Source organism: Centruroides vittatus, unplaced genomic scaffold (assembly GCF_030686945.1).
Source record: "Centruroides vittatus isolate TY-2023 unplaced genomic scaffold, ASM3068694v2 contig_694, whole genome shotgun sequence".
Classification (NCBI taxonomy): Eukaryota; Metazoa; Arthropoda; class Arachnida; order Scorpiones; family Buthidae; genus Centruroides; species Centruroides vittatus.
In genome coordinates, this window is record NW_027122438.1 from 944,429 (window position 1) to 970,961 (window position 26,533).

At 28.2% G+C, this 26,533-nt stretch overlaps 1 protein-coding gene across 4 annotated transcripts in view; it reads right to left on the bottom strand.

The window, feature by feature from the left end:
- The window catches only part of PolG1 (DNA polymerase gamma, catalytic subunit tam), a 78,337-nt gene that overhangs the window by 15,606 nt on the left and 36,198 nt on the right, over window positions 1-26,533 (bottom strand). For all 4 annotated transcript variants that reach the window (XR_010881547.1, XM_067276455.1, XM_067276456.1 and 1 more), the window contains exons 11-21: window positions 26,179-26,327; window positions 24,203-24,368; window positions 20,303-20,383; window positions 18,955-19,112; window positions 12,227-12,280; window positions 10,308-10,425; window positions 9,771-9,906; window positions 9,526-9,632; window positions 6,888-7,030; window positions 6,695-6,778; window positions 6,494-6,608 (exon numbers count right to left, since the gene is read on the bottom strand). Coding sequence is in view for 3 of the 4 variants with exons in the window: in XM_067276455.1 (XP_067132556.1) it covers window positions 6,494-6,608; window positions 6,695-6,778; window positions 6,888-7,030; window positions 9,526-9,632; window positions 9,771-9,906; window positions 10,308-10,425; window positions 12,227-12,280; window positions 18,955-19,112; window positions 20,303-20,383; window positions 24,203-24,368; window positions 26,179-26,327 (1,311 nt within the window). In the remaining variant the exon portion in view is untranslated. The remainder of the gene's footprint in view (window positions 1-6,493; window positions 6,609-6,694; window positions 6,779-6,887; window positions 7,031-9,525; window positions 9,633-9,770; window positions 9,907-10,307; window positions 10,426-12,226; window positions 12,281-18,954; window positions 19,113-20,302; window positions 20,384-24,202; window positions 24,369-26,178; window positions 26,328-26,533) is intronic.

Genomic DNA, 26,533 nt, shown 5'->3' on the forward strand with positions numbered 1-26,533 from the left:
AATATTGTAAAGAATTTATTGTTAAATAAAAATTTTGAATGAAGATGCGATTCAATAAAATAGGAAAATACCATTGACATAAGCATTTTCATTTTTAGTTCACACTCTTGTTTTTTCTGTGTTATTAGTAAAAGATATCCAGTAAATGACTGAATGCTTTGTTAAATAAAAAAAATGGCTGAAAGGAGTTTCTTTTTGCCCAAGAAGAAACTCAATCACTGTAGAAATGGTTAAACTTTGTGAACAGCAACATTTAGCCTTGAGGCTTAAACGAAGATGGTCAAATAACACTTGAAGTGCTTGCTGCAACTTTCTGGGTTCTTCTCAGGTATCAAACTACATCAGATGACTTACTGGAAAAACATACGTAATCTCATCAAAAAAATGCCATGTATACAAGTAATGTAAGCCAAAATGAAATCATTTCTATTTTTTATAAAAAATACTAGAAGAAACTATTAATAAAATTTTCTCACCAATAGTTGACAAAACATCAAACATTTTTTGTTTAAAGCAACTTTCCATATTTTTGTATTATATGATAAAAAAGATACCAAATGATGTACTTTTGAGAAGCTTGAACATTTTAATAATAAGCAATGTCACACCTGTACTCTTTACAGCAAACATTTGTCCTATTAAAAATTTTTGCTGGAAAGAGTATGGAAGATGTGGAGTTGCTTATAGGTAACAAATGTATGGTTAAAGATTTTATTGGCTTTCTATCTGAGATAAACTTCATGGAAAAAATCTAACCACAATTGAAATAAAAATTTTTCAACATTATGGCATTGATTTATCATATTTATTTTATTTTATTTTTTTTTAAAGTAAAAACATATCCATCATCAAAGTGGATAAATCTCATGCCCTCATAATAATTAATAATTCAGATTTACAATCAGAGAAAGAATGAATAGTTTCTACGGAGGAATACGAATTATTACCTCACAATCCTTTTGAAGAAATCAAGAAGAAACTAAATAAGTTGATAAAAATACATAAACAAGAACGTTTGATTCAAGAATATAAGAAAATAGGAAATTGCAGTAATGTATGAACCCCTCAACTCAACATCAGACTTACTCACAAGGTAGGTAGGCATTATAGACTATTAGCTGATTTCAGGCATACTGTAATGTATAACTTAGAACATTACATCAAAGATTATTTACAATGCATACCATATTCTAAATATAGTGTTAAGAATACCAATCAATTAATCTCAAAACTATCATATGGCCAAATTAAAGATTCTTTCAGATTGGTTAGTTTAGATGTGAAGTCGATGTACCCTTCAATACATTTGGATTTTATTGTAGAAAATTTAAGCAGATTTAATTTACCAGACTACATTTTGGATTTTATAAATTTTATCTTTAAAAATAACTATTTTGCAGTTTCAACAAAGTACTATCGCCAGAAAGATGGAATAGCAATGGGTTGTGGGCCTGAAGTTGGCTGAAATTTGTATGATCTCAATTGATGAAAAAATCTTCCAATTTAAAGGTATAGTCTTCTATGCAAGGTATGTAGATGACATACTGATTTTATGTGATTCTGATATTACTACAGCACAGAACATTAAAAGTTATGTGAATACTTTGAACAAAAACATCAATTTTACTTACGAAGATGAGACACATAATGAGATTAAATACTTGGATGTGCATAATAACAAAACAGAAAGAAAAAGTATTGTTCTGTAAGTATGAAAAGACATGTAATATCAATAAGATAATCAATTACAGATCATACTGTCCTGAAAAAATTAAATAAAATGTATTTCTTATGGAATTGCAGAAAATATATAATAGAACATCTTTACAAAAATATATAGATATTGAGGTTAAAGAAGTTTTTAAGAAATTTTTGTTAAACAACTATCCACGACAACTCATATATAAATGGCATGACTTTTACATTAATAATAGATATAATGTTAAAAATAGAAAAATTGATAATGTATTTATTAAAATTCCTTATGTTAAAAATCTGTATGGAAAATATAAATATTGCTTAGGTAACCACCCAGTGAATTTGATAGGAAAACAAAGTAATAGACTTAGTAAAAGTATTTATTTAATTAATAAAGGAAATACTACACTTAAGAAGAATCCTTTGGATGTGGCCGGAGTTGTTTATAAACTACAATGCACATGTACAGATGACAAGGTTTACATCGGTGAGACAGGAAGAAAACTCGGAATAAGATTGAAAGAGTACGAAGCAACAATATGACTGAAAAGAATAGAATCACCCTGGTATCAACATTGTTGTAATAAAACTTGTACTATTGACTATAATAATATAAAAATATTGTATAAAATAGAAATTGTACTTATAAGACATATTGTGGAACAATTATGCAAACACCATTAATTTGAATACGGGAGTCAGCATAGATGCATGCTGGGACATGTTAGTGGAATATAAGAGCACAGATAATGTTAAACAAAATAACCACTGATGAGGCTGTAAAGTGAAATGCATATGGTGAAAAGGTTTAATAAAGTAGGTGATTGTTAACTTCAATTCTTTCCACTTGTGTGTTTTGAGTTTCTTCGAAGTCAGGAAAAACTGAGTAATTTTTAACTCGCTAGTTTAAAAGAGAACTTTAAGTATCTTTTAGACTTTTTAATTTTTTAAAATTTATAAATAACCAATCACATGGCTTTTATTTATTTTTATACATTATCATATTCATATGATCAAAGATATGGAGCTCAAGCCTACATTCACACAGACTGCCATCTAGTTTTTTACATTCATTGTACCACTTCATAGCCTTAATCTTATAATGCATTCGTACCCAATCCATGATTCACTTTGATCTCGATTGCAACTGTTGCCAGTCGAACATCAAGCTGTTCGCACAGACAGCCTGTTTGAGAAGAATACGGATATTGCATGCAATGATAAAACTGACATATCTACTCGATAAGTCACAAACACCAAGAAACAAAATGGAAGTTTTGGTTAGAAATAAATACTTTTTCTTGCCATATATCTAATAATAGCCAGATCTCATCATCTCTCCAAATATCTTTTTTATTTCACTGTTGATAGCCCAACACATGTTCCGCAGCCATCTTGTTTCTTCTTACGCACATGGGATTGTAGGAACTCTCTTATGAGTGGATCTAGTTTCAAAAACTCTCGAGTCGATCAGGATTGAAACGCTCAGTGTGAATGAGGTATTACTGTTAAGTTCAATCACTAACATTTCATCTCTCAGAAATTGCTTGGAAACTATTGAATCCTTACATTTCTTTCTCAATTCCCTCAGATAACAGATTACTCCATAATAAGCTATATCTGAAATATACTAGAGGTGAGGCACTTGAAATTGAAAAAATACTGTCTAACCAGATGGACTGAATATCACTAATCCATGTCAATTTATTGCACTTTCAAGAAGACAAAACAGAAGTCTTAGAATTCTCAGTTATGAGAAACAAAAGTGGCAGTTGAAACTTTTCAACTAATAACAAATATGATAATAAAAAATACAATTAAAAATTGCAGCCTGGCAATGTGACGATGTCACAATAAAATAATTATTTTATTGTGACATCGTCACAATAAAATAATTAATAACATTAAATAATTATTTTATTGTGACATCGTCACATTGCCAGGCTGCAATTTTTAATCATATTTTTTAATTTATTTAATTTGAAATATATGCTGTCCACCTCAAATTAGTAGTAGCTGTCCCAACAATAGAGTCATGCTGGTCATCTAACTAACTCCTTTCAGGAAAAATTTTTGAATTAAAATAACATGACTTCCAGTTTGCATCAGAAGTTCATATATAGTTAATTGGGGTCTCCTGCCCCTAAGGTTTTCATATCTGGTTTTGTCTTTCATCTATCTAACTTTGTTCTTGAGATTAAGGAAAGACAGATGGATGGACAGTTGACAGTGGAAATTTATAGGTCTACAGTTTTTCAAATTGCAGCCTAAATATCATTAAAAATTGCCAATTCCAAACTTTTCTAATATAGATATCCTTGCTTTTGTTTATAACATATTATCAAAGATACAAAATACATACCAAAACTCAAACACAGTGATATTACTTTTCTCATTTTACCAATTATTGCAGTCACATCCTCTTTACAATCATTGGATACTTAGATCCTAGATTTCTTTACATCCTCCATAATTGCCAGTAACATAACATGTCATTGTCTTGTTCTGCTAGGTTACTAGCCACATTGAAAAAATGTTTAATTTGTTCATATGTTAATGGTTTATGTCTTCTAGTGACAGATAAAACTAACCAATTTGTTATTCATCAAAACCTAAAATTCAACCATAAAGCCAATGAATTTTTAACACAGGCTAATTGTATAGTTTTAGAAAAAATTTGTACATAGTTTAGTTCAAAAATTATACAAAATTCTTGTTTACACTGCTATTGAAGTAGTAAGTTCAACTAATCTAAAACTGCCAAAAAATTTTATTTTATTAAAATATTATTGGCAAAGATGAAAAGACTATAAATGTCATCCTTAATAACAAAAACCCATTAAAAAAATACACTAAAATAATAAAAACAATAAGCATTTATTTTGACAAATGGTAGAGGAATCTGAAAAATATGATGATGCAGAGTAGTCAAGCCTGAACAAATGAAGAAGAGATATAATGAAAAAATCACACGTGTTTTTTCATTGTTTTGAAAAAATAACAAATATACAAGACTATACAGAAATTATAATATATTTTCTATACTGTATATATATCTTACAGACAGTAAAATTTTAAATAATTACAAAATAATGCAATAAGTATATTCAGTAAAAATCATGAAATGCTCATCAGAAAAGCAAAGCCAAAAATGTTTTTATTGGGTTGTTCGGAAAATAATTTCGTTTTTTCCATAGAAAAATAAACGCAATATTCTTGTAATAAATAAATATTTTATTGAATTATATATTAACCATTTTGGTCAAATACCTCTTGTCATTGTTTCTGGTAGTAGCATGATTTCACATTCATAAAAATTTTGATCGTTGTTTACAAAAAACTGATCCAAGTGATTTTTGACATTGTCATTTCAAGTAAATGTCTTACAGTTAAAAAAAATTTGTATAGACCAGAACAAGTAATAATCTGAATGTGCCCAATCTGGCGAATATGGTTGGTGTGATAACACATCCCATCTAAGCTACAACAGTTTCTGACAAGTTACCAAACTTGTGTGAAATTTGGCATTATCGTGGTAAAACACTATACTTTGTTTGTTGATCAATTCTAGCCTTTTCTGTTTGATGATATTACTCAATTTGTTTACTCGATGGCAGTACACTTTCGAATCAATTGTTAAATTGTCTGGTAAAAGCTCAAAAACAAAATTTCTTTAAAATCCCACCATAGAGAGCATCTCTCTTTAATAACATGTGGAACCCATATATCAAGCTTTGAAACGAAACCAATTCATTTTAAGTAATAATAAACGATTCAATTTGACAGATTTAATCTCTTAGTGATTTCACGTGTTGTTATATGGCAGATTGCTTCAATCAGTACCTTTATTTTTTTTTCATTGGCTTCAAATGGCCATCCAGAATGTGGTGTATCTTTGATATTAAAATTGCCAGAATGCAATTTTGTAAACCAGTTTTGGCACTGTCTTTCTCTCAACACATCTTCTCCAAACATGTACCACAATTTTTTTCTTCTTTGAACAGCATTTTGGTTTTTAGTTATAAAAAAACAAAATATGCCGAAAATGATGCTTTCGATTTTCCAAATTTGATGGGACACCAAAAAAAAAAAAAAAAAAACAATTGTACAGAATCAAACAAAATTTTTTACAAGTAAGCCTTAAAATGTCAGCTGTCGAAGTATATAATGAAAATGTGGTTTAAAATAAAATTGGCTGGTAAAAATATATCTAATTCCTCTAGTAATAAAAAAACGAAATTATTTTCCAAACAACCCAATATATTTTATTTAAGTGTGGAAAACTGGAAAACACTTTTGGCTATGCTTTATCTTTATATATATATATATATACATAATAACACACTATCATCAAGTTAAAAATACATAAAACACAATGTAACAATGCATGTACATACAGTACTGTAAAGTACTGCCATCTAAGATAAGAATTTTTTAATTAAAATTGAACAAATTTTTCATTGACAATATATCGTCACATGGGAGAGAAAGGGTTAATATTACTTTTTACATCCTGATGCAACCACGTGACCATCGACTAGCAATCAGATATTATTTGTTTTATTTTTTAAATTATAACTTTCCATCTCTTGTTCTATTCTGATATCCATTTCCATAGTATATGTTTTTTACTTGAAGATGATTGCTAAAGACAATTGAAAATGTGTGTTTTTTCCCATCATTTTGTGTTATGAGCTGAATTTTTGTTTTGTAAGAAAGATTCATTGTTTTGACATATTCTTAAAAAAGTGAAAAATTTGTAAAAAGACAAAAAATTAACACAAATATTACATACGTTTTTATCCACAGTTTCAGGTTCTAAGGCTTTACTGATTCGACAACCAAGCACTGGTGTTCGAGGTTCTGAAGATTGTGCAATTTCTTCTAATTTGTTAAACATATGTGATTCACTATTAAAATAAATTATTAATAATATCTATATTATTAGCATTTTTTTTATTGTTGATAAAAAAAATTCTATACAATTAGTAATTACCTTCCACCTATCCATTTTCTTTTTTTAAATTTATTTCTTAAAATTATATCTTGTTCATCATTATCATCTTCAAACTCATTAACTCTAAAAGTAATACATATATTCAAATAATAGGTGTTATTTGTGTATACACTATAAACAATATTTCAAATAAACAGAAAATTTAATCAAGATTTGTTTTGTATTATCTTACAGTTTTCTAATTCCTTTAGTTTCTGTATACATTTTTTTAGCTTTCTGTTTAGCATCTTCTGGTGTTAGATGATGATTGAATTGCATTAATAACTGCTGGGCGAATGGTTGACCAGCACCATAAATCCGACCATAATTAATTATCTAAAAATGTTGATGTTGATAATACAATTTATTTAGGATAATTTAAAGGAAAAATGATTAATGATTTAACAAACTATTAATATTATATAAAATTAATAAACTTAAATAGCATAATAATTTATTATATTAAATACATAGTAAAGATGGATTAAGAAATCAACTGTATTATAATCAGTCAACTAATGATAATTATATCTTTTTTATACCAGAACACAATATTTTTAGTTTTTCATGCAATATTAACACATTTAATAAAAATGTTTTTAAAAACACATGACTGCACAACATCCTTTATTTGACAATTTCTTACATTTGCCAAAACATGTTTCAAGCACAGCTCCTCTTCAGTTGACACCGTAACATAAAATTCTAAAATATAAATTCATGATATTATTCCAAAAAAGAGTAGTGGCCAAGAATACTTTTGTTCTGTTTTATAAAAAAACAAAAGTATTTCAGGCCACCAGTCTCTTTTTTATTACTATTTATTTATTTATTATCATTATTTAAAATGTTTTGTAATAAAAAGTATTCCGGGCCATAGCTCCCTTTTAGAATAATGTCATTATAAGTTTCTATTTTAGAATTTTACACATTACAGTTCCAACTGAAGAAATGTTTTGACAAATGTAATAAATTGTCAAGTAAAGGATGTTCTGCAGTCATGTGTTTTTAAATATACTTTGTTTACATTACAATATCTACAATGCATATTTAAATCATCTTCAGATATTACATAATGAAATAAAATAAAATTTGTTTTTGAAGAACCAGAAGCTTTTGTTAACTTTATTGTTTAATAAGTTCAAGTTTAATATTTGGAATAAAGATATTAAATAATACAATTAATCGGAGTACTTGGTTCTACAAACAAATTTTTACTTTCTTCCATTATGTAATATCTAAAGATGATTCAAATTTGCATTACACTTTGTTGGTGTGTAAAATGTACTATCTGTAAATTACAAAATCCACTTTTACCGTATAGAACAGAAGCATAATCTCTGCTATTATAAAAATGGCTTTATTCAACTTTTATATGGATAAAAGCATTGTGATTGTGTGACATACACAATATCATATTCACTAGATTTTAAGATTATATTGAGATAAATTTAAAAAATAAATAACAATAATCATCATGACCATTACAAGAGTGATTATTCAAAAGCACTCTGTAGAAAGAACTATTGGATAAATCTCAACTAAATATATACAGACATACTGTCTATATGCTTACCAAATTTAGTTGAGATTTAACTAATGCATACAGTTTCAATTTTTTGAGTAAAGATTTTACTCAAAATTCAACTGCTAGGGCAAAGTTTGGTGCTGCTTGCATATGTGAATCATGGACATACACAAACAGCATCTTAATGTGCATATTACATACATTTTCTAACAAATTTTGGGAATTAAGAAACAAATTTCAATTACAACTGTAAAAGGTGAAACTAACAAGTAAATTAAGATATGGGTCTATGTGCCCTCCATTTCTATGTTCTACAAACTGACTTTGTTGTACAACAAAATTGCAGAACAACTAACTTGTATGGAATTGCTGCAACTTTTTCTTTTTGGACTCATTAAAAATGGCCATTTTTTTCAGGTTCATTTTGTGTTCAGCCACGTCCACAATTACTGAGTGAAGGATACATGGCCTATACATCTGAAACAATCCAATCCCTGAAAAATTCCTGATTATCTAAATTCAATCCTTGGGTTCCCAGAGAAGAGAAGTAGGCTGAAGCCTTAACGTTATGCTCTTCTGTGCCAGATATTCATTAACCAGGACTGATGGTTAAGCTGAAGCAACAAAGCCCTTAAAGACAACATAAAAACAGCTTCCAGGATTGCTTTGATAAATAGGATGAGTGCTGACAAAAGTATTTAGCAGATGGAGGCATCTGCTAAATACTTTTGTCTGCTTATTTTGAATTTGGTCTTCTGTAAACACTTAATACTAACAACATAATATAAGTTATATTAAAAGTTTGGTTTATTTTTGACTCTATCACTTACACTAATACTTTTTGATGTAAACATTAAATAATTTATATATTTAAACTATAATTTTAAAATTAGAACTGTGCATTCTGCTAATATAAGGTATTAGTATAGAATAAATAACTAAATTTTATTCTCTATTAATAGAGTTTAAAAAATACTCTCAACAGCAAATTAAATACTCTTATGTAAATCCAATTTATTGTAACATACAGATTTTATAAGCTATAGTATCCTCTTATAAAATACCTTAATAATCACTTATTAATAATTTATATATAATTATAACTCACAGAAATGAAAATCAACATGTATATAAGGTAAACTAAAAAAATGTTTATAGATAAATGTACTGTACTTTAAATCTTTTGTTAAAAATCTTTAAATATATAGTAACTTATTTTATATATAACTTATATTTATTAATAAGTTATTAATAATTGAAAATTTATACTTAATATTAAATATGATTTTAAAAAATAAGTGACCTTAGCTTGTTCTCTGGTAATTCCAACAGATAAGGCTGTTCTACTATGCATGTCAGTTGCATTACTCTTCTTCCCTTGAAGTGTCATCCAGCCAAATGCCGTACAACCTAAAAATAAAAATTTCATTATTAAATATTATTATATTTCTTCAATTTTACAAGGCAATTGTAAGGCACATTATAAGACACATCAAATCTAAAAATAAAAATAAGTACAATAACTATTTTACATATATTTATTATTACCATGAATTCCAGTAAAATGTGAATCGCCTAAAAGTGATGCAATCCATAATTCTTGTGAATCCACATCAGCACCAACAAAATGATATCCTGGAGGTGACTGAATCATTGATTTTAACTCACTCCCAACTCGATCTGGCTAATGACAAACAAACAAACAAACAAACAAAAAAAAAAAGATTATTATTTAAATAAATAAACAGAGAGATTTAAAAGTATGTTCTGAACTGATTGCTAACTTATCAATCATGATAACAACTGGTTTTAATTTTTGGTCATGACTCATAAGCCATACACAAAATTAGCAATTTTTACAATTCTTTATTCTATTTACTAGAGTAACTATTTGAATATATATATATATATTCCACTATCTGAAATAGTTACCTCTGTAAAAATAAAAACTACCATATATGCTGGTGTATAAATTGAAAAATCAAGATTTCCAGCCTTAAATTCTGGTTTAAACCTATATCCACCATTTATGTCACCTAGTATAAATTTATACTAAATAGGGCAAAACACAATAAAACTACTTACATAGGCATTACTAGCAGTTAACCATGTTTGTTCTACAGCTCTACGTGTAACAGTTCCTGCTATTATAAGGCGAGGCAAAATTGCTCCATACATATTTTCTTCTTCATATTTTTCATTTCTGAATATAAATAATTGATATACATTAATACTGTAAGTAAAAATTTCCTTTTGAAATATTACTTTTAATTTAATAATAAAAAAAAGTCTATCAGATAATTTTCTGAGATGAGGTAGATGAGTCTGTTTTAAACTCAAAGAGTTTGTCTGATAGAATAGCTCAAAGAGATGGTGTCAAATCAATAACATTTTAGAACATCAGCTTTTCTGAGTTTTGAAGAAATGTTTTTGAAAAGTTTTGGAACTGTTGAGTTATTTCTTCAATCATATATTACAATATCATCAAATTTGGAAATCATTACAAATCAATAGTATAAATCACTATTTCAATAATATACTAATTTATTCAGTTTACTTCACCATTAATTCTATATTAATTTAAAAATAATAATTTATAAAGAAAATAATTACATAATAATGGAAAATAAAAACCCAAAACACATTCTTTTATAAATATTGAATATTTACACATTTAAAAACTCATTATAATAGCAAAATAGCAAGATATGAGGGTGGTTTTTTTCAACCTCTGATGGTCCATAAAACAAAGACAAGTGTAAATAACAAAATGAATTTATTACCAAAGTTAGGTACAAACATGGTTACTTTTCAACATAATCACCATGAACATTGAAGAATTTGTCATATCTGTGGAGGAGTTTTTCCATCCCTTTGTTATAAAATGTTGCTGCCAGTGAATTAAGATGGCCTTAACAACATTTTGAAGATCACCATTAGCCTCAAACCGCTGCCCTGCTAGCCATGTTTTCAGTTCAGGAAAGAGGTGAAAGTCTTCACCACTTTTAAACACCCAGCATATAGCCCCAATTTAGCACCGAGCAACTTCCACCTCTTTCCTGAACAGAAAAAGTGGCTAGGAGGGCAGAGGTTTTGAGACTAATGACAATCTTCAAAACAATGTTGTTAAGGCCATCTCAATTCACTGGCAGCAACATTCTAATGAACAGGGGATGGAAAAGCTTGTCAACAGATATGACAAATGCCTCAATCTTCATGGTGATTATGTCAAAAAGTAACCATGTTTGTACTGTACCTAACTTTTGGTAATAAATTCATTTTGTTATTTACACTCTTTTTTTTTTTATGAACCATCAGAGCTTGAAAAAAATAAAAAAAAAGCAGCCTACATATAAAAATCTATATATAAATAAAGATGTTTATTTGTTATGCACTCCTAGAGCATTTGACCAATTGCTATTAAAATCAGCAGTTAAGTTAACATATCTCTATCTTAGATAGTATCGTACACCCCACCCCAAAATATTTATTAGATTGGTATTATCTACATCTTTAAACAGAAAAATCCCTTATTTTTTTTCTTTGTGAACAATCTAAATATTGAGAATGAACATTTGTTTATAAGTTTATGTTGTTTCAGTAAACTTTGATTCATAAACATGAAATTTATGCAAATAATTATGAATACCCAAAAGGACTACGAGAGGGCTCCAAGCAGTTAAATGTTATGGCTAAGAGACACGGCAGATATTGTGAAACATTTTTATCATGTTTTTACTGTGAAAGCATCAGATCCTATAATAAAAGGTTGACATTTTGATCATTTTTAACTTGTGTAATTTTTTTAATATTCTATAATTGCTGTTTTAAAGCCAGTTTTGCTGTTACTTCTAAGAATGGACTATGAAAAAGATTATTATAAGATTATATAAAAAATTATATTTCTTATGCAAGTCTTTTAATGCTTAAATGAAATTGATATTTGATTAGTTAAATATGATTAAAAATTAAAAAAGAAATAAACATCTAATTTATACAATTACCTTGTTATTGCTCGAGGTAATTCATTTTTGTTTAAACTAACAATCATTTGGGACCTAAACAATAAAAATTTATTTAAAATTTATTTTGTATACTGGTACTTTTTATATATTAACAGGACTTATTATACTGGAAAATATGGATGCAGATATTTAGTCTTACAGATCAAAAATAATGTTCTTTATTTAGTTCACCTGAACACACACTTTAAACTTGTGTTTCGAACTTGTTTGTCCCTCCTCAGCAAGCCTTTAAACGACACTTTCTACAATTAACAATAAAAAAACATTTCTTGGTACAATTATAAATGTAAGACTAAATATCTGAATCCATATTTTCCAGTATAATAAGTCCTGTTAATATATAAAAAAGTACTAGTATACAAAATAAATTTTAAATTAAGATAGAAAGGACACAAAGGCATAATAATTAATAAAAATTTATAATATACTTATATGAAACTTATCTATAACATTATTTTAAAAATTACCGTATTTTACGGACTATAAGACACACTTTTTTCTTCGAAAAATTGCCTCCAAAATTCAGGTGCATCTTATAGTCTGTAGCGTATTATAGGTATTTTTTTTTTTTTTTTAAATTGCTTAAAAATTAAGGTGCGTCTCATAGTCTGTAGCGTCTTATTGTCCGTAAAATACGGTATATTAAAAAAATATTTTTGTAAAATCATTCTTAATAATCTATAGTCCAGTGTTTTCAACTTTTTTCTCATTGCAGACCAGTAAAGTTATAGATAATTTTACACGTATAAAGTAATTATATGTGACTATGAATTATGCTTTATTTATTAAGCTTATATATGCTTATCTAGAGTTACTGTATGTAGCAAACTATGCACAGTAACTCTACATTACTATTTAAATGTCACCTGTAATCAACTGCACCAGCTTCAGAGTGGTCAAATATATTTCTGCAGACTGGTGAAACTTTTTCATGGACCAGTAGTTGAAAAACACTGGTATAGTCCATTTGAGTTAAGAATAAACTGAACAGAAATAAAAACAACATATTCAATTCAGCAAGGTAATTTCTGATAAATTTAAAGATAGTGACCAATGACAAAATATAAAATTGAAAAATAACAGATAATCCGTAAATAAAAATTAAATAACTAAAAATTTACAATCAAATAAATTGTTTATGGCAAAGTATTTAATTGTATTAATTACATAAAATGACAATTGTTGATAATAATTATAGTTTAGAAAATTGAAATGTATAATATTCTGAAAAGAATGCTACCATTTTAAATTACTGTAATTATGTTAATTATTACCTGAGAAGTATGCATTGTACACCTATTGATAAAGTAAATGTCTGAGTTTCATCTACTATCAGCATCCAAATGTCTTTTTGTCTGCTACCTCTAGGAAGCACCATAAATGAAAATGGAGACTCTGCAACAGAGTTGTTTTGTGTTCTGCAGTTTGCAGAGTCAGAATCAGTCATCATTGTACAACATGAGTTTTGCAGACAATTTCAAAGTGATCCACCATGTAATGCAAACATTCTTGTTGCACAATGACAATTGATTCCAAGTGATGGAATTACATGAATTTAGTGATGCTTTTGAAAAAGTATATACTGTGGTTGTCTACATGTGCACCATATCAAGGGATGGTCTTTCAAAGTAATTGCTAGCAAAACCCAAAACCAAGGTTGCACCTCTAACATTCACTTCTCTCCTTTGATTGACTATTGACTTTGTAGTGCTGTTTCATTGGCTAAACTCATCAACTTCATTTGTCAAGTCTTGAAATATCACTTTCCAAGATTTGGTGCTGGACCAATTCAATTACCATCCTTTGCTGGTTATTGTCACATCTCAATTGCTGGAAACCCTTTGTTGTTCATAAAGTTACAAAAATACACAACTAATACTGGAAGCCAATTGAAGATAAAAGAATCTTGCAGACTGTGCTTCTAGAGGGTTGTCCCTGAAGCAGTTGAATGGTTTTCCCTTGTGATGAAATGGACCGCTTTTTCTCTCAGTACCAGAATGTATTTCTCAACAACTTTCACATCATGAACAAATAGATGAAGTTCTTGTAGGGAAAAGGAGAAAATCCCAAATCAATAATTCAGCTACTGTAATGACATAAACAAGTGACATTCTTTATCTCTTACATAAATTTTCTATTCTTTCCAAGCTGAAGCAAGAGACAGTATTTTGTTTTTGATTCATTTCTAACAATAAAGTACCAGTGAAGGAAAGAAAATCTGAATTTCTGATATGAACTTGAACACACTCCTAAATTTTGAATTAAATGTGTTCAAAACTTTCAGTTTAAAATATCTTCATTGAAAAACTCTCCTTCTCTTTCCAATAAAAGTAAGCTTCTTTTCCAAATTATGGATTCAGCATTTATTGACAAAGAATTCAGGGTGGGCAGTTGCCTCCAGCATGAAGAAATGCATAAGGACCAGAAACATCCTATCCATCTTGCCAAAACATGACTATCTCAAGTGCTGATTTCTTAGTTCCACATTACACATTTACATGCTATTCTTCAATTACTTTAAGCATGCATTCAAGTATTGGATACTTAATGCTAGAGATACCATTTGACAATATATCTAGAAAATGTCTAACTTGTGTTAAGATTCAAATTCAGACTTCAAAATAGATGTTAGGAGATTTTACTAGTGGGGAGGGTGACTCTTTCCTGTCCATTTCTGAAATGTGATGTAGACTTTGCTATAGACACACAATATGTAATTCAAAGTAATATTTTAATTTATGAAAATAATTTTTTTTACTGACCTCTTTATTACAGACATGGCACAGAATAATCTTGCTATCTGATGTGTAATGAGGGAATTCTTGAAGCCATTGTCAAATTAATGAAGCTTTAATGTTTTAACTTTTGGCATTTTCATTACAATTTCATCCACAAGTGATACCTTGACTTACATGAACCTGGAGTTACGCGATTTTCAAATCTCGTCGATTTGCCTTTTGTTTGAGTGCCACTCTTGATTACTCACTCCCCCCACACTATTAGCTTACATGTTCAGACATGTTGCGCAGAATCAATGCTTAGCTACAATTTATTTTGAGTTATTTATTTCTGTGTTTGTTATATCTACGGAAACTTGAGAGACTCTACTATGTCATCCAAACAAAGTAGAACTGCTTCTTCTGCATCAAACAAGAAAAGAAAAACTTTATCTTTGGAATGTAAAGTTAACATTATTAAAGACTTCGATACAAAAGTGAAAATTTGTGAATTGGCAAAGAAGTTTGATCTACCAGAATTGACGATCGGAACAACTATAAAAGGTAAAGAAAAAATTCTCGAAGCTGTGAAAAATGCTCAATCTTTAAATTCAAGCATCATTCATAAATGTCACAGTATTATTGCTGAGATGGAAACAATGTTAAAATTATGGTGTGATAATCAAGTAAATGTGAAAAATTATCCTGTTGATCAGAACATAGTGCGCTCTCAAGCTAAGCTGATTTTTGAGAGATTGAAAAAGAATGCTGGAAAGGTGGCTAAAGATGAAGAGTTTAAAGCTAGTAACAGTTGGTTCAGCTGATTCAAAAGTCACTGTAATTGGCATAGCATTGCAGAAAGTGGAGAGGCAGCAAGTGCTGATAAAGAGGCTGCATCTTACTATCCAGAGAAATTCAAAGCTATGATAGACGAAGGTGGCTATACCAGCCAAACCATTTTCAACATAGATGAGACTGGCCTGTTCTGGAAAAAGATGCCTAAAAGAACTTTAATCACGTGCAAAGAGAAAACCTTTCCAGGTTTTAAAGCTGTCAAAGATCGATTGACAGTGATGGTTGGCACAAATGCAGCTGGTGATTGTAAGTTAAAAACTCTCTTAGTTTATCGCTTGGAAAATCCAAGAGCATTGAAAAATAAATCTAAAGCTGACTTGCCTGTGATTTGGAAGTCGAATCGTAAAGCTTGGTAACAGCTTCCCTTTTTGAGGACTGGTTTGGTCATCACTTCATACCTGAAGTTGAATGTTATTGCCAATCTAAACAAATTCTATTTAAAGTGATGCTAATACAGTAGACCCCCCTATAACACGATAGATATGTTCCATGTTATATGAATCCGTGTTGTACAAGTCACTTAAATACATGGACTGTGATTGGGTCATGTATTTAAGTGACTCGTACAACACGGATTCATATAACATAAACATATCTACCGTGTTATAGGGGGTCTATTGTAATTGGCAATGCACCAGGTCATCTCTCTGCAACTTTAACTAATTTTGACCCATGCATGAAAGTTGTATTTTTGCCACCAAATACAACCAGCTTGCTTCAACTGATGAATCAGGGAGTCATCAAATCATTCAAAGCTTATTACACAAGACGATTGTTTGCACATCTGCATGAAGCTATGAGACAAAACAAGGAGCTCTCTGTTAAAGACTTTTGGAAACAATTCAATGTTTTACATGCAGTAAGAATCATTGGACAATCTTGGAATTAAGTTTTGCAAAAAACTTTAAATGGCATCTGAAAAAAACTGTGTCCTTTTTTTTTCACCACTGAAACGCAGGTGGAATCAGTGCCAGAGCCTGATGAAATTGGTAATGTGATTGAAGAAGTTGTCGATCTTGCCAAGCAAATGAATTTAGAAGTGGATAGTGATGACGTTCAAGAACTGCTGGATTCCTACAATCAGAAGCTGACAATTGATGAGCTCATAGAAATGCAAGAGCAAGAGCAAGACATTGAAGAACTTAATTCTTTAGACACAGTTCAATCAGAAGATCGAATGACGGTTGGAAACTTGACAGAAGGCCTCAGTTCAATTGAAAATGGGTTACAAATTTTAGAAAATATAGACTCCAACGAAGAACACATTTCTTCTACAAAATGAGAAATAAAAAAATTATTAGCATGCTAAGAGGAAATTTTGCAGGAGAAAAAATCTTTGAGCCGTCAGATGAATTTGTTAGATTTTATGAAGTCTTCTACATCAAAATAACTTCAGTTTATGATTTTAATAATATAATTTGTTATACATATGTATTATCTAAGATTTTATTAAACATTTTTTTCTAAATTATTGTTTTCTTTAGTCTCCGGCCTGAATTAAAAAAAATAATTTGTATATATTTATATGTGGAATTATACCCCAATTTAAGCAAATTTGACTTACATGGTTATTACTCAATCCCACCTATTGCATAAGTTTGGGGTATTACTGTACTTCAAAGACAAAAATAAAACTGATTTGCAGTAGACTGTCAGCCTGTTATTCTAGCAGAAGTTGGGATTTTATGACTTGGTGACAAAAGACTAGGTGTGGCTAATTGCTGTTTTTGGAAGATATGATGGAGGGAGATTTTAACAGCCTTGGAATGTAAGCAATACAGTATGTTAAGAATCAAAGTAAATCTTTGAAGAAAACGAAATGAAAAATTAAAAACATTTTAAAAATATGAAAACAGACTAAACTTTGTTTTAGGCAAAAATAAGCAGTAATGTCAAATTAGGCATTTTAGGCATTATAAAATACTATTATTTCGGTCTAAATGTTCATGAAAAGTGTTAATACAAAATCTTGGCCATGTATATGCCAAGAGAAAAAATAGGCATTTGCCTAAAATCTGCTGTCTATTTATGAGTGATTGCAACAACAACCAAAATGATTTTTCCAACAAGATAATCTTAAGATTGGAGACTTAGTATTGATCAGAAAAGAGCACTTACCATCACTAAAATGGCATTTAGAAAATGCATTGTAGAAGTTTTTCCATGCATGATAACTGTGTTAAGAATATCATCAATAAAATCAGCTGGTGGATTATTCAGACAATCAATTACAAAGCTTTGTAAATTTCCTCTAGACAATGACTGAACTTGTATTTTTAATTTACACTTCTCTAACCATACATTTAATATTTGAGTTTATATGTCTATCTTTCATGTTGAAATTTTATATTTCAAGGAGAATGTCATCTTGGGTTTATAGCAATGCAGTTGAGAGGCAGTGCTGACATATAAAAACAAGAAGAGTTCAAATTTTAATGTCATGATAATTTCTTTTTGTCAGTGTAGTAATGTACTGAATTGATGGCTAATCTTGAGATCCTATCAAAGTGATTTTCTTCTGTGTATTATTAATGTAAATATTGTTTGTGTGTCTATCAATAAATAGTTAAAGTGAGGTTTCTGTTCAAGTTGCCAAGTATCATCATACGTATGCATAATCTGTTGTTACAAGGACGATTGAAAAGAACATTAAAATGTTGTCATTGTAGACATACATCTGTTACATTTGAACCCTGTTCGGATTTATCCATACTAATATCAAAGTCTTACAGTTCAGTGAGATTATTTGAGTGCCTTAATCTTTTTACCAATCAAGATATTTTAATTGGAGATGAAATGCCAGTATGTAGTAGGAAACTAAAACAAAAAAGTACTAAAAGTTCCAGCATTCAAAATTTCTAGAAATTTTGGTTTTACATTTGAAATGTTTTATAACAGGAAATATTATCATATAAAACTTTCAACAAAAATATATTTCCTTTAAATCTAGACTTAAGTTCATACTCTACTAATGCTTATTCAGATTGTTGAAAAACATATTTAACAAACTTATAGTGATGTGTTAGTTTGAAAATGATCATGTTTTCTATCAGAAAGTTTTCAGCTAACAAAACAAATTTATTTTATATTAAACATAAAAATTTTAACTATCAAAAATGTTTTAAAAATACTTACTCTATTCTTTTATGAGAATTCTTCCAATAAGATATCATCTTACTAAATTTTAATGCTTTTTCAGCATATCCACTATCATAAGCTTGAAGGGTACCATCAGATATCTTAATTAGAAAATCTTTTGACAATGGATTACCAACTCGTTTATGAGGACCGTCCTTTAAATTAATAGCAATTGATAAAAATTAAATAGAAAAATTTCTTAAATAATGAAAAATCAATTATTTTAAAATAACTTTTATAAATTCTTTAGTTTAATAAACTTGATAAAATTAAAAATTAGAAAACAAAAACAACCAAAGAACTTGTGTAAACTCAACATGTTAGTGTGACTTTTTTTAATTATTAAATCCAGCAATAATTTGAGAGATTAAAACTAGTTTTGAGCTATAGTGTTCCCGTAACTAAGGTTTATTTTTTAAGTAATTGTCTGTGTAATGTATTGTTTGTATACTTTTAACATAATTATTAACTAAATTTTATTAAAAGACACTCCAACAGTTCCTTTGTAAGTGCTATTAAACATCTTGTAAAGTTAAATGAATATAAAACTTTAGAGTGATTCATGAGCAAAATAAAAAGTTTATTTTATATTTAATAATATATACTGTTTTAGAATTAAAATTTGAAATTACCATATATTTCCACAGATAAGATGACCTTCAGATAAGACGAGGTATAAATTTTCGTCATAGTTTTATAGTTTTAGCATATATCTGTCCTATAAGATGACCCCCAAACTATCAATGGCCTATGAATTTAGTTTAGATCAGTGACCATCATCTGCATAATAATACTGTATAGCATATACAAAATTATGTCCTATTCATAATTTTTCGAATAAACAAATTTTATTTTCTGCCTTGTTATTGTTGCAAATGTTTGCACTGATTTGGGCATTCGGGTAATGACCTTGACTATTCACAAAAACGTCGTATAGACTATTCTATTTTGTGGACATGCCCTACTCTCTACTAGTAAATAATTATGGTTTATCCATTTTTTTATAATGGTTTTAATTTATATAAATTTCAATCTAATTTTTTTGTATCTGTCCTATAAGACAACCCCGGATTTTGGGGGCCTTTTTTTATGATTCAACTATCGTCATATCTGCGGAAATATGCGGTAATTTTATAATTATAAATGTTTTTGCTTTCAACTCTTTATAGTAAATTCAAACTAATGACAGTGAACCAGAGCAGTTGCTAATCTTATCTAATGCAACCAGGAACTATACAATATATGTTTTCTTTGATTAAGTATTAGGATATGTTGTTTCATGCAAATACATCTTTATTTCAAAACAATCCTTAAAAATTAATAAAGCAATAATATAACTATTTACCTTGTGTGGTAAACGAAAAAACCGACATCCCTGAATACAATCATCATCAAAAGGTCCATTCCCATGATGAAAAACAATATTCTGAAATATTTTAATTATTTTCAGTTAAAAATTCATCTATGTAACTTGTATCTACTATGAAATTTTGACATATTTACAATTGAAATAAACACAATTTACACTATAAATAGTTTAAAAATATACTTTAACTAAGAAACATCTGTGATTAATTACACACGCAAATAAATTAATTAAATCACTGTTTATTTCAATAAGCTAACATTTTTTATACAATTATAAAGAGGGTGCCAAGTTTTGTGAATTTTTATAATAGTTATAGAGAATTATCATAATTAATTACTTAAATAAATCAAAATTGTTGCAGTTATTTCAAATTAAAATTTTAATTACTGATTTTAGCTAAATAATCATCAAAATCAAAATAATATGCTCCAAATAATCTTAGAAATATATCTACAGTCTTTCCCAGAATAAGAATGAAGCTAATTTTCATTAGACTACAAACAAGAAAGAAAATAGTTTCAAGTTCATTACAATATAACATGTTACATTCTATTTGAAATATAACATGTTACATTTAAACTGTTATAATCTATTTGAAATTATAAAAAAACAAAATGTTTAAATGTTTAAATTTTAAAAGTTTTTATTCAGCTTTGTTCTATTCTTAAGTTTTTATTTAACATTCTCTGAATTTTCTGAACACTGAGCCAAACAAATCACCTCAATGTTATTTTAAAAATAATAAGAAAGAATTATATTTATAAGAACAAGCTAAAGAAATACTGTACTTCTTAATGTATATGTCAATTGAAAGAACAAAATCCATCTTTGCCAGTTGAAGGTACAGTAGCAGACTTAACAGAAGATATAAGAAAAACATACTGTCAAAATATTTAAAGTGCCAGTGATTTTCTTGCATTATCTTCAAATAAAACATACACAAAAAAATCTGACAAAAAAAGATCATGAACAAAATGGAAATCTGTATAAACCAAAAAAATTTCTTCGGAACAGAGTGATTTTCTGTTTAAAAAATTCTGTTCAAAACAAAAAATATTCAGTACTGTGCAATTCCAGTTAACAAGGTTTTACTGCATATGCTGCACATGTTAAAACAGCATTACAAAGAGAACAGAAATCTAGTCCTGTAAAAATTTTGTGAGATTAGTTTGATATTAGCCCAATAATAAAAATTCATATAAACTGATTGTAGAGAGTGCTCATAAAGTGTTTCTCTGAATATAAACATTTATTAGACAAAAATTGTTAGATAAAAACTTTCAATTTGTCACATAATTTAAGCTGATTCCTAGAATTTTTTACCATAACATTGCACAGACTATGAAAAAGCAACACTGCAACTGCCAGTATGCCTTCTTTGCAGAAGAAACCTCAGCATTATCTGTGATTTTATGAAATGTAAACCACCAATTATGACTCAGCTAAACTTCAGAAAAGAGTATGAACAAGATGTAAAAAACATTAAAGACTGGTATACCTTGGTATAGCTGTATAAAATGTACAGGTATTGGCAGTTCTTTTCAGGTTGCCAGGTCCAATCAAACCCACTACTGTATTTATCTAAAATTCTTAGTTTTTTGTTATTATAATAGAAATAATAATAGTCACTCCTGTCCACCTTGTTATGATACAGATCTTGGTAATCTATACTGCATTATCTCAGTAGGGTTTACTTGTCTGAATACCATGACTAATTCAACTAAAGAATATCTGCCAATGCCAAGATGGAATGCCAAGGACTGGAAGATATCTGGATGGTAAAATGGATGTCACAAACAATCTTCTTGGGATATCAGGCAACACCCATTGTACTCAGCCTTACATCTGCATTGTGGCTCCGTAGATGATAACTATATATTCCTCTATGTTACAAGCTATGCATGGTTTTTGAATCTAAAAATGTGTGAAGTGCCTGTTGGAGATTGTTCAACAGGACAGCTAGCTACTTCTAGGCCTGTAGCTGCTAGTTTAAAGTTCACAGCTTCAAAGCTAATAGGAGACTCACTGCTGCTGATCAACAGGCATATGTAATACATATAAATTACAGTTTGATGTAATCATATGTAATACATTTATAAATTACAGTTCGAGTAAAGCATTACTTGGAATATTAATAACAATCATAAACATAAATTTAACTGAAAATAAACCTACTAAATTTTATTTAACAAATAACTTTTTATGAATTAGGAATCATTAATAAGTTTAACATTAAAAATAGGCAATATCACAATCAAAGTCAAACTTTTCTTTACATATTTCTAAATTATTAATTAAACTAATCATTGATTAATCACAAAGTTTTACACTAACTAATCACAGGATGGTAATCCTGTGATTAGTTAGTGAGTAGAGCATCGATTATCTGACCCCCGATTAACAGACTTATTGGTTAACTGACCGCATTCTAGTCGGCAAATTCAAATGTCTGCTAGTGATGTGGCACTACAATATTTGGTTATGTCTTGGCTACTTTAATATTATTTTTGTTAAATTTTTGCATGTTTTAGCTGGCAGCACTTGCTCGACCATGAAAGGGAGGTTAGTATTTAAACCAGGCCTAACACACTATACTAATAATGTATTTTTTCATACTTTTCGGTTATCCGACTTTTCAGTTATCCGACCAACCCCAGTCCCCAATTAAATCAGATAATCGATGCTCTACTGTACTGCCTATCTCTAATGCCAAATTTCTTTATACAGTGAAATGTCAGTAGAATGAAATTGAGGGAACCATGGAAATTTTTTCATTAAACTGAAATTTCATTATATTGAAATACAGTAAAAAATGCAAAGATAAAAGAAATTTATTGACAATAGAAATATCGCTTAAATTTTGAAGTAAGAAAGTTTTTAAAAATGCAATTTATCTATTAGTATTTATATGGAACCAAATTTCACATTTTCAGAATAGAAGTTATATTAGATTAAAATAAAATTTAATCTGTAATTAAAAAAACTATGAAAAAATATCATGAGCAAAAAACTAAAATAATGATATAGCAGTACTGATTAGCTGGAATCCTGCAACTCTAATTGTTATTTCTGCTTGAAGCTATTATTTTCTGCTAAAAGAAGTTTAATTTTTGCATGTGTTTTTTTTTTAATCAAAGATTTTTTGATAAAATCCAGATTCCAGCATTCCAGTAGGTTGTCAGGTACATCTTTTTGTTTAATTCCTTTTTTGCACATTATCTAAAATTTTATTCTTTTCTTCCAAAGAAACCTGCTTTTGTTTTTTGTTTTTCTCCATTTTTCTTGTAAACTTAGAAAGAAATAAACTGTAGAGTAATAGCATCAAAACAAAACCATAATTATGGATTAAAATTAGCATTTCCAGTTGAACTAGATATTAAAATTAATATTGTCAGACTGTTTTCATCATTTACTAATAATGAATGACTTATGTATTTATCGATTTTGTTATAATAAAACTATTCTTTCACAATAAACAGAATTTTTATTACATTAAACTAAAATTTTTGTTATAACAGTATTCATTAAACTGAAACATTTTTGCATTGAGATGAATAGGAAATTGCTGGGGGATTCAAGATATATTTGTTGTACCAAAAATTTTGTTAAAACTGGCATTCGTTATACGTATACAACATTTCACTGTAGTTAATTTTTAATCGCTATAAAAATAGCCCAATAACATAGTTCAATAAATCAGTAATGAAAAATAATAATACAATTAAAAGAAAATTTTTCATGATTTATAAAACTAAAATTTTCCTGCAAGTAAATAAAAATATGATTAATGAGAAATCACTGTAATAAATGACTTGGAGTAAAAATATTAAATTAAAAAAATTCACTAATTTACTTAAACTATTCAAAATTTATTACTTTAGTTAAATCTTTGCCTAGTATAAGACTCCATTGCAATTCTCTTTCTCTGTATGATTCTTTTGGTTCTACCACCTTTTTCCAAATATTTTCAAATTCTGCTGAAGTTACGTGTTCAACATTTGGTAATTGTACAGCTTTAAAAATAATTTTTTCTAAAAGCTCTCTGTAATTTAAAGATAACAATTTTAGTAATAAACTTTTATAAATTCATTGAAGTAAGAGAATTAAAATGTAATGGCCAATAAATCATAAATTCTGATAAACCCTTTTTTAACCAATAATTAATAATTTTCAATAATTTTAAAATTTTTTACATTGATTTTAAAAAAAACATCCAAAATTTAAACATAAAAATAGTATTTCTTTTTTAAATTAATAAATTTAAAAACAAACAAAACTATTTAATAAAATACAATAAATATCAGTACAACTGTTAACAAAGATAAAACCTTTGCTTCAGTCATTTCCTTCTGTCATTCACACCATCAGCAGTTCATAAAAAACACAAAACTTATGGAGATAACCTTCCTTTGTAGACTACAGCCTCTACAGTAAAAAATGTACAATATGATAAAAGTGTCCTCTGGTGCTCCTGCCACAGTCACAACAATACATTTAAGTATAAGTAATAAAATTTAACATGGCCGATGGTTATTATATTTATTGTATTTTACCAAATACATATTGTATAAACGTAAGTAACCATCAGCCATGTTAAATTTTATTACTTATACTTAAAAGTATTGTTGTGACCGTGGCAGGAGCACCAGAGGACACTTTTATCATATTTTACATTTTTTACTGCAGAGGCTGTAGCCTACCAAAGAAGGTCATCTTCATAAGTTTTGTGTTTTTTTATGAACTGCTGATGGTGTGAACAACAGAAGGAAATGACTGAAGCAAAGGTTTTATCTTTGTTAAAAGTTATACTTATATTTATTGTATTTTATTAAATGTAAATAACTGTCGGCCATGTTATATTTTATTACTCACACTTAAACAATACTATATCACAATTATTAAGTTAAGATTATCATTTCATTGTACTAAATGTAATAATTAAAATTATGACAGCAATAACTATTATAAAATGAAGATTATTTACAAGATAATAGATAATTTATTACTTTAAATATAAAAAGTATTTCATTAATTTAATAAAAATAAATCAATAAAATTAATTCAGCATTTTTTATGTGATTATATTTAATTGAATGCAAATTTTCAGATCATAGTTCCATTGACAAAATAAATATTTATTAAAATTTTTGTATATTTAAATTTTGCCTTACAAACACTTATTTCTGAGTGGAATATTCTAAACTACTATTAAAATTATTAATAGACAGCAGCATATCTACATATATTAAATAATTTAAACAACATTCAATTAGTGACTTAAAGCAATTCAAAAAATAATTAATATTTAGTATTACAATAGAGTCCCTCAAACTCAACTTAATGTGAACTGAGAAAATGACAAGTTTTGTGGCATAGCAATGATAGTAGTCTAAATAGCAGAATTTTCATAAAGGTATTATATTTGCAAAATCATATACATATTAACTGTGTGTCAATATTGACTATTTCTACTTGTAGTTAAATTTTAATTTATAAAAATATTGTCTATTTAGTAACTACTTTCAGATTAGTGATATTTATGTCACAGTGTTTTGGTGTAGTACCTTAGAAAAATGGTAATATTCTTTGTTAACATGTGGAATTGATGCTATTATCAAGTGTTGCCAGTGAAGAATGATAACTTAGTTGACTCTAGTGTTCAGTTATCAAGATAAAAATTAGATTACATGTAGTTTTTTAAAAATGACAACAAGTTTTACAGAATTTATCAGGAGTTAAGTTTCCGGGACTCTACTGTAAATATTTTTATATTTTCTTTGTATTTCTTTTCTCTTTATTCTCTAGTTTAGTATTATCACTATTAATTACAATTTAATAAATATATATCTTACTTTATCGGAAACATATTATCCCGATTTTCAGAATAAATTTCTACTGGACCACACAAATCTGGAACCAAATAGCCCCAGCCATGCTTTTTATCATAATGTAAAGGAAAATTGTCCCAGATTAAACGCAGTAATTTTGGAACTGATCTTATCTAGAAAAATGAACATTTTATTTAAAAAAAATAGAATTTAAATAATTTTTTAAAATTTCAATAAAAACTGGTAGAAAAAAATCAATCATATGATATTAAAAAATTAAAATACGATAATATAATTTTTTATCACATATCTGATTTTGTTAAAAGAGCTTTCAAATTATAATCACGCTTAATAAAAAAGTAAATACAAAATACAGTTC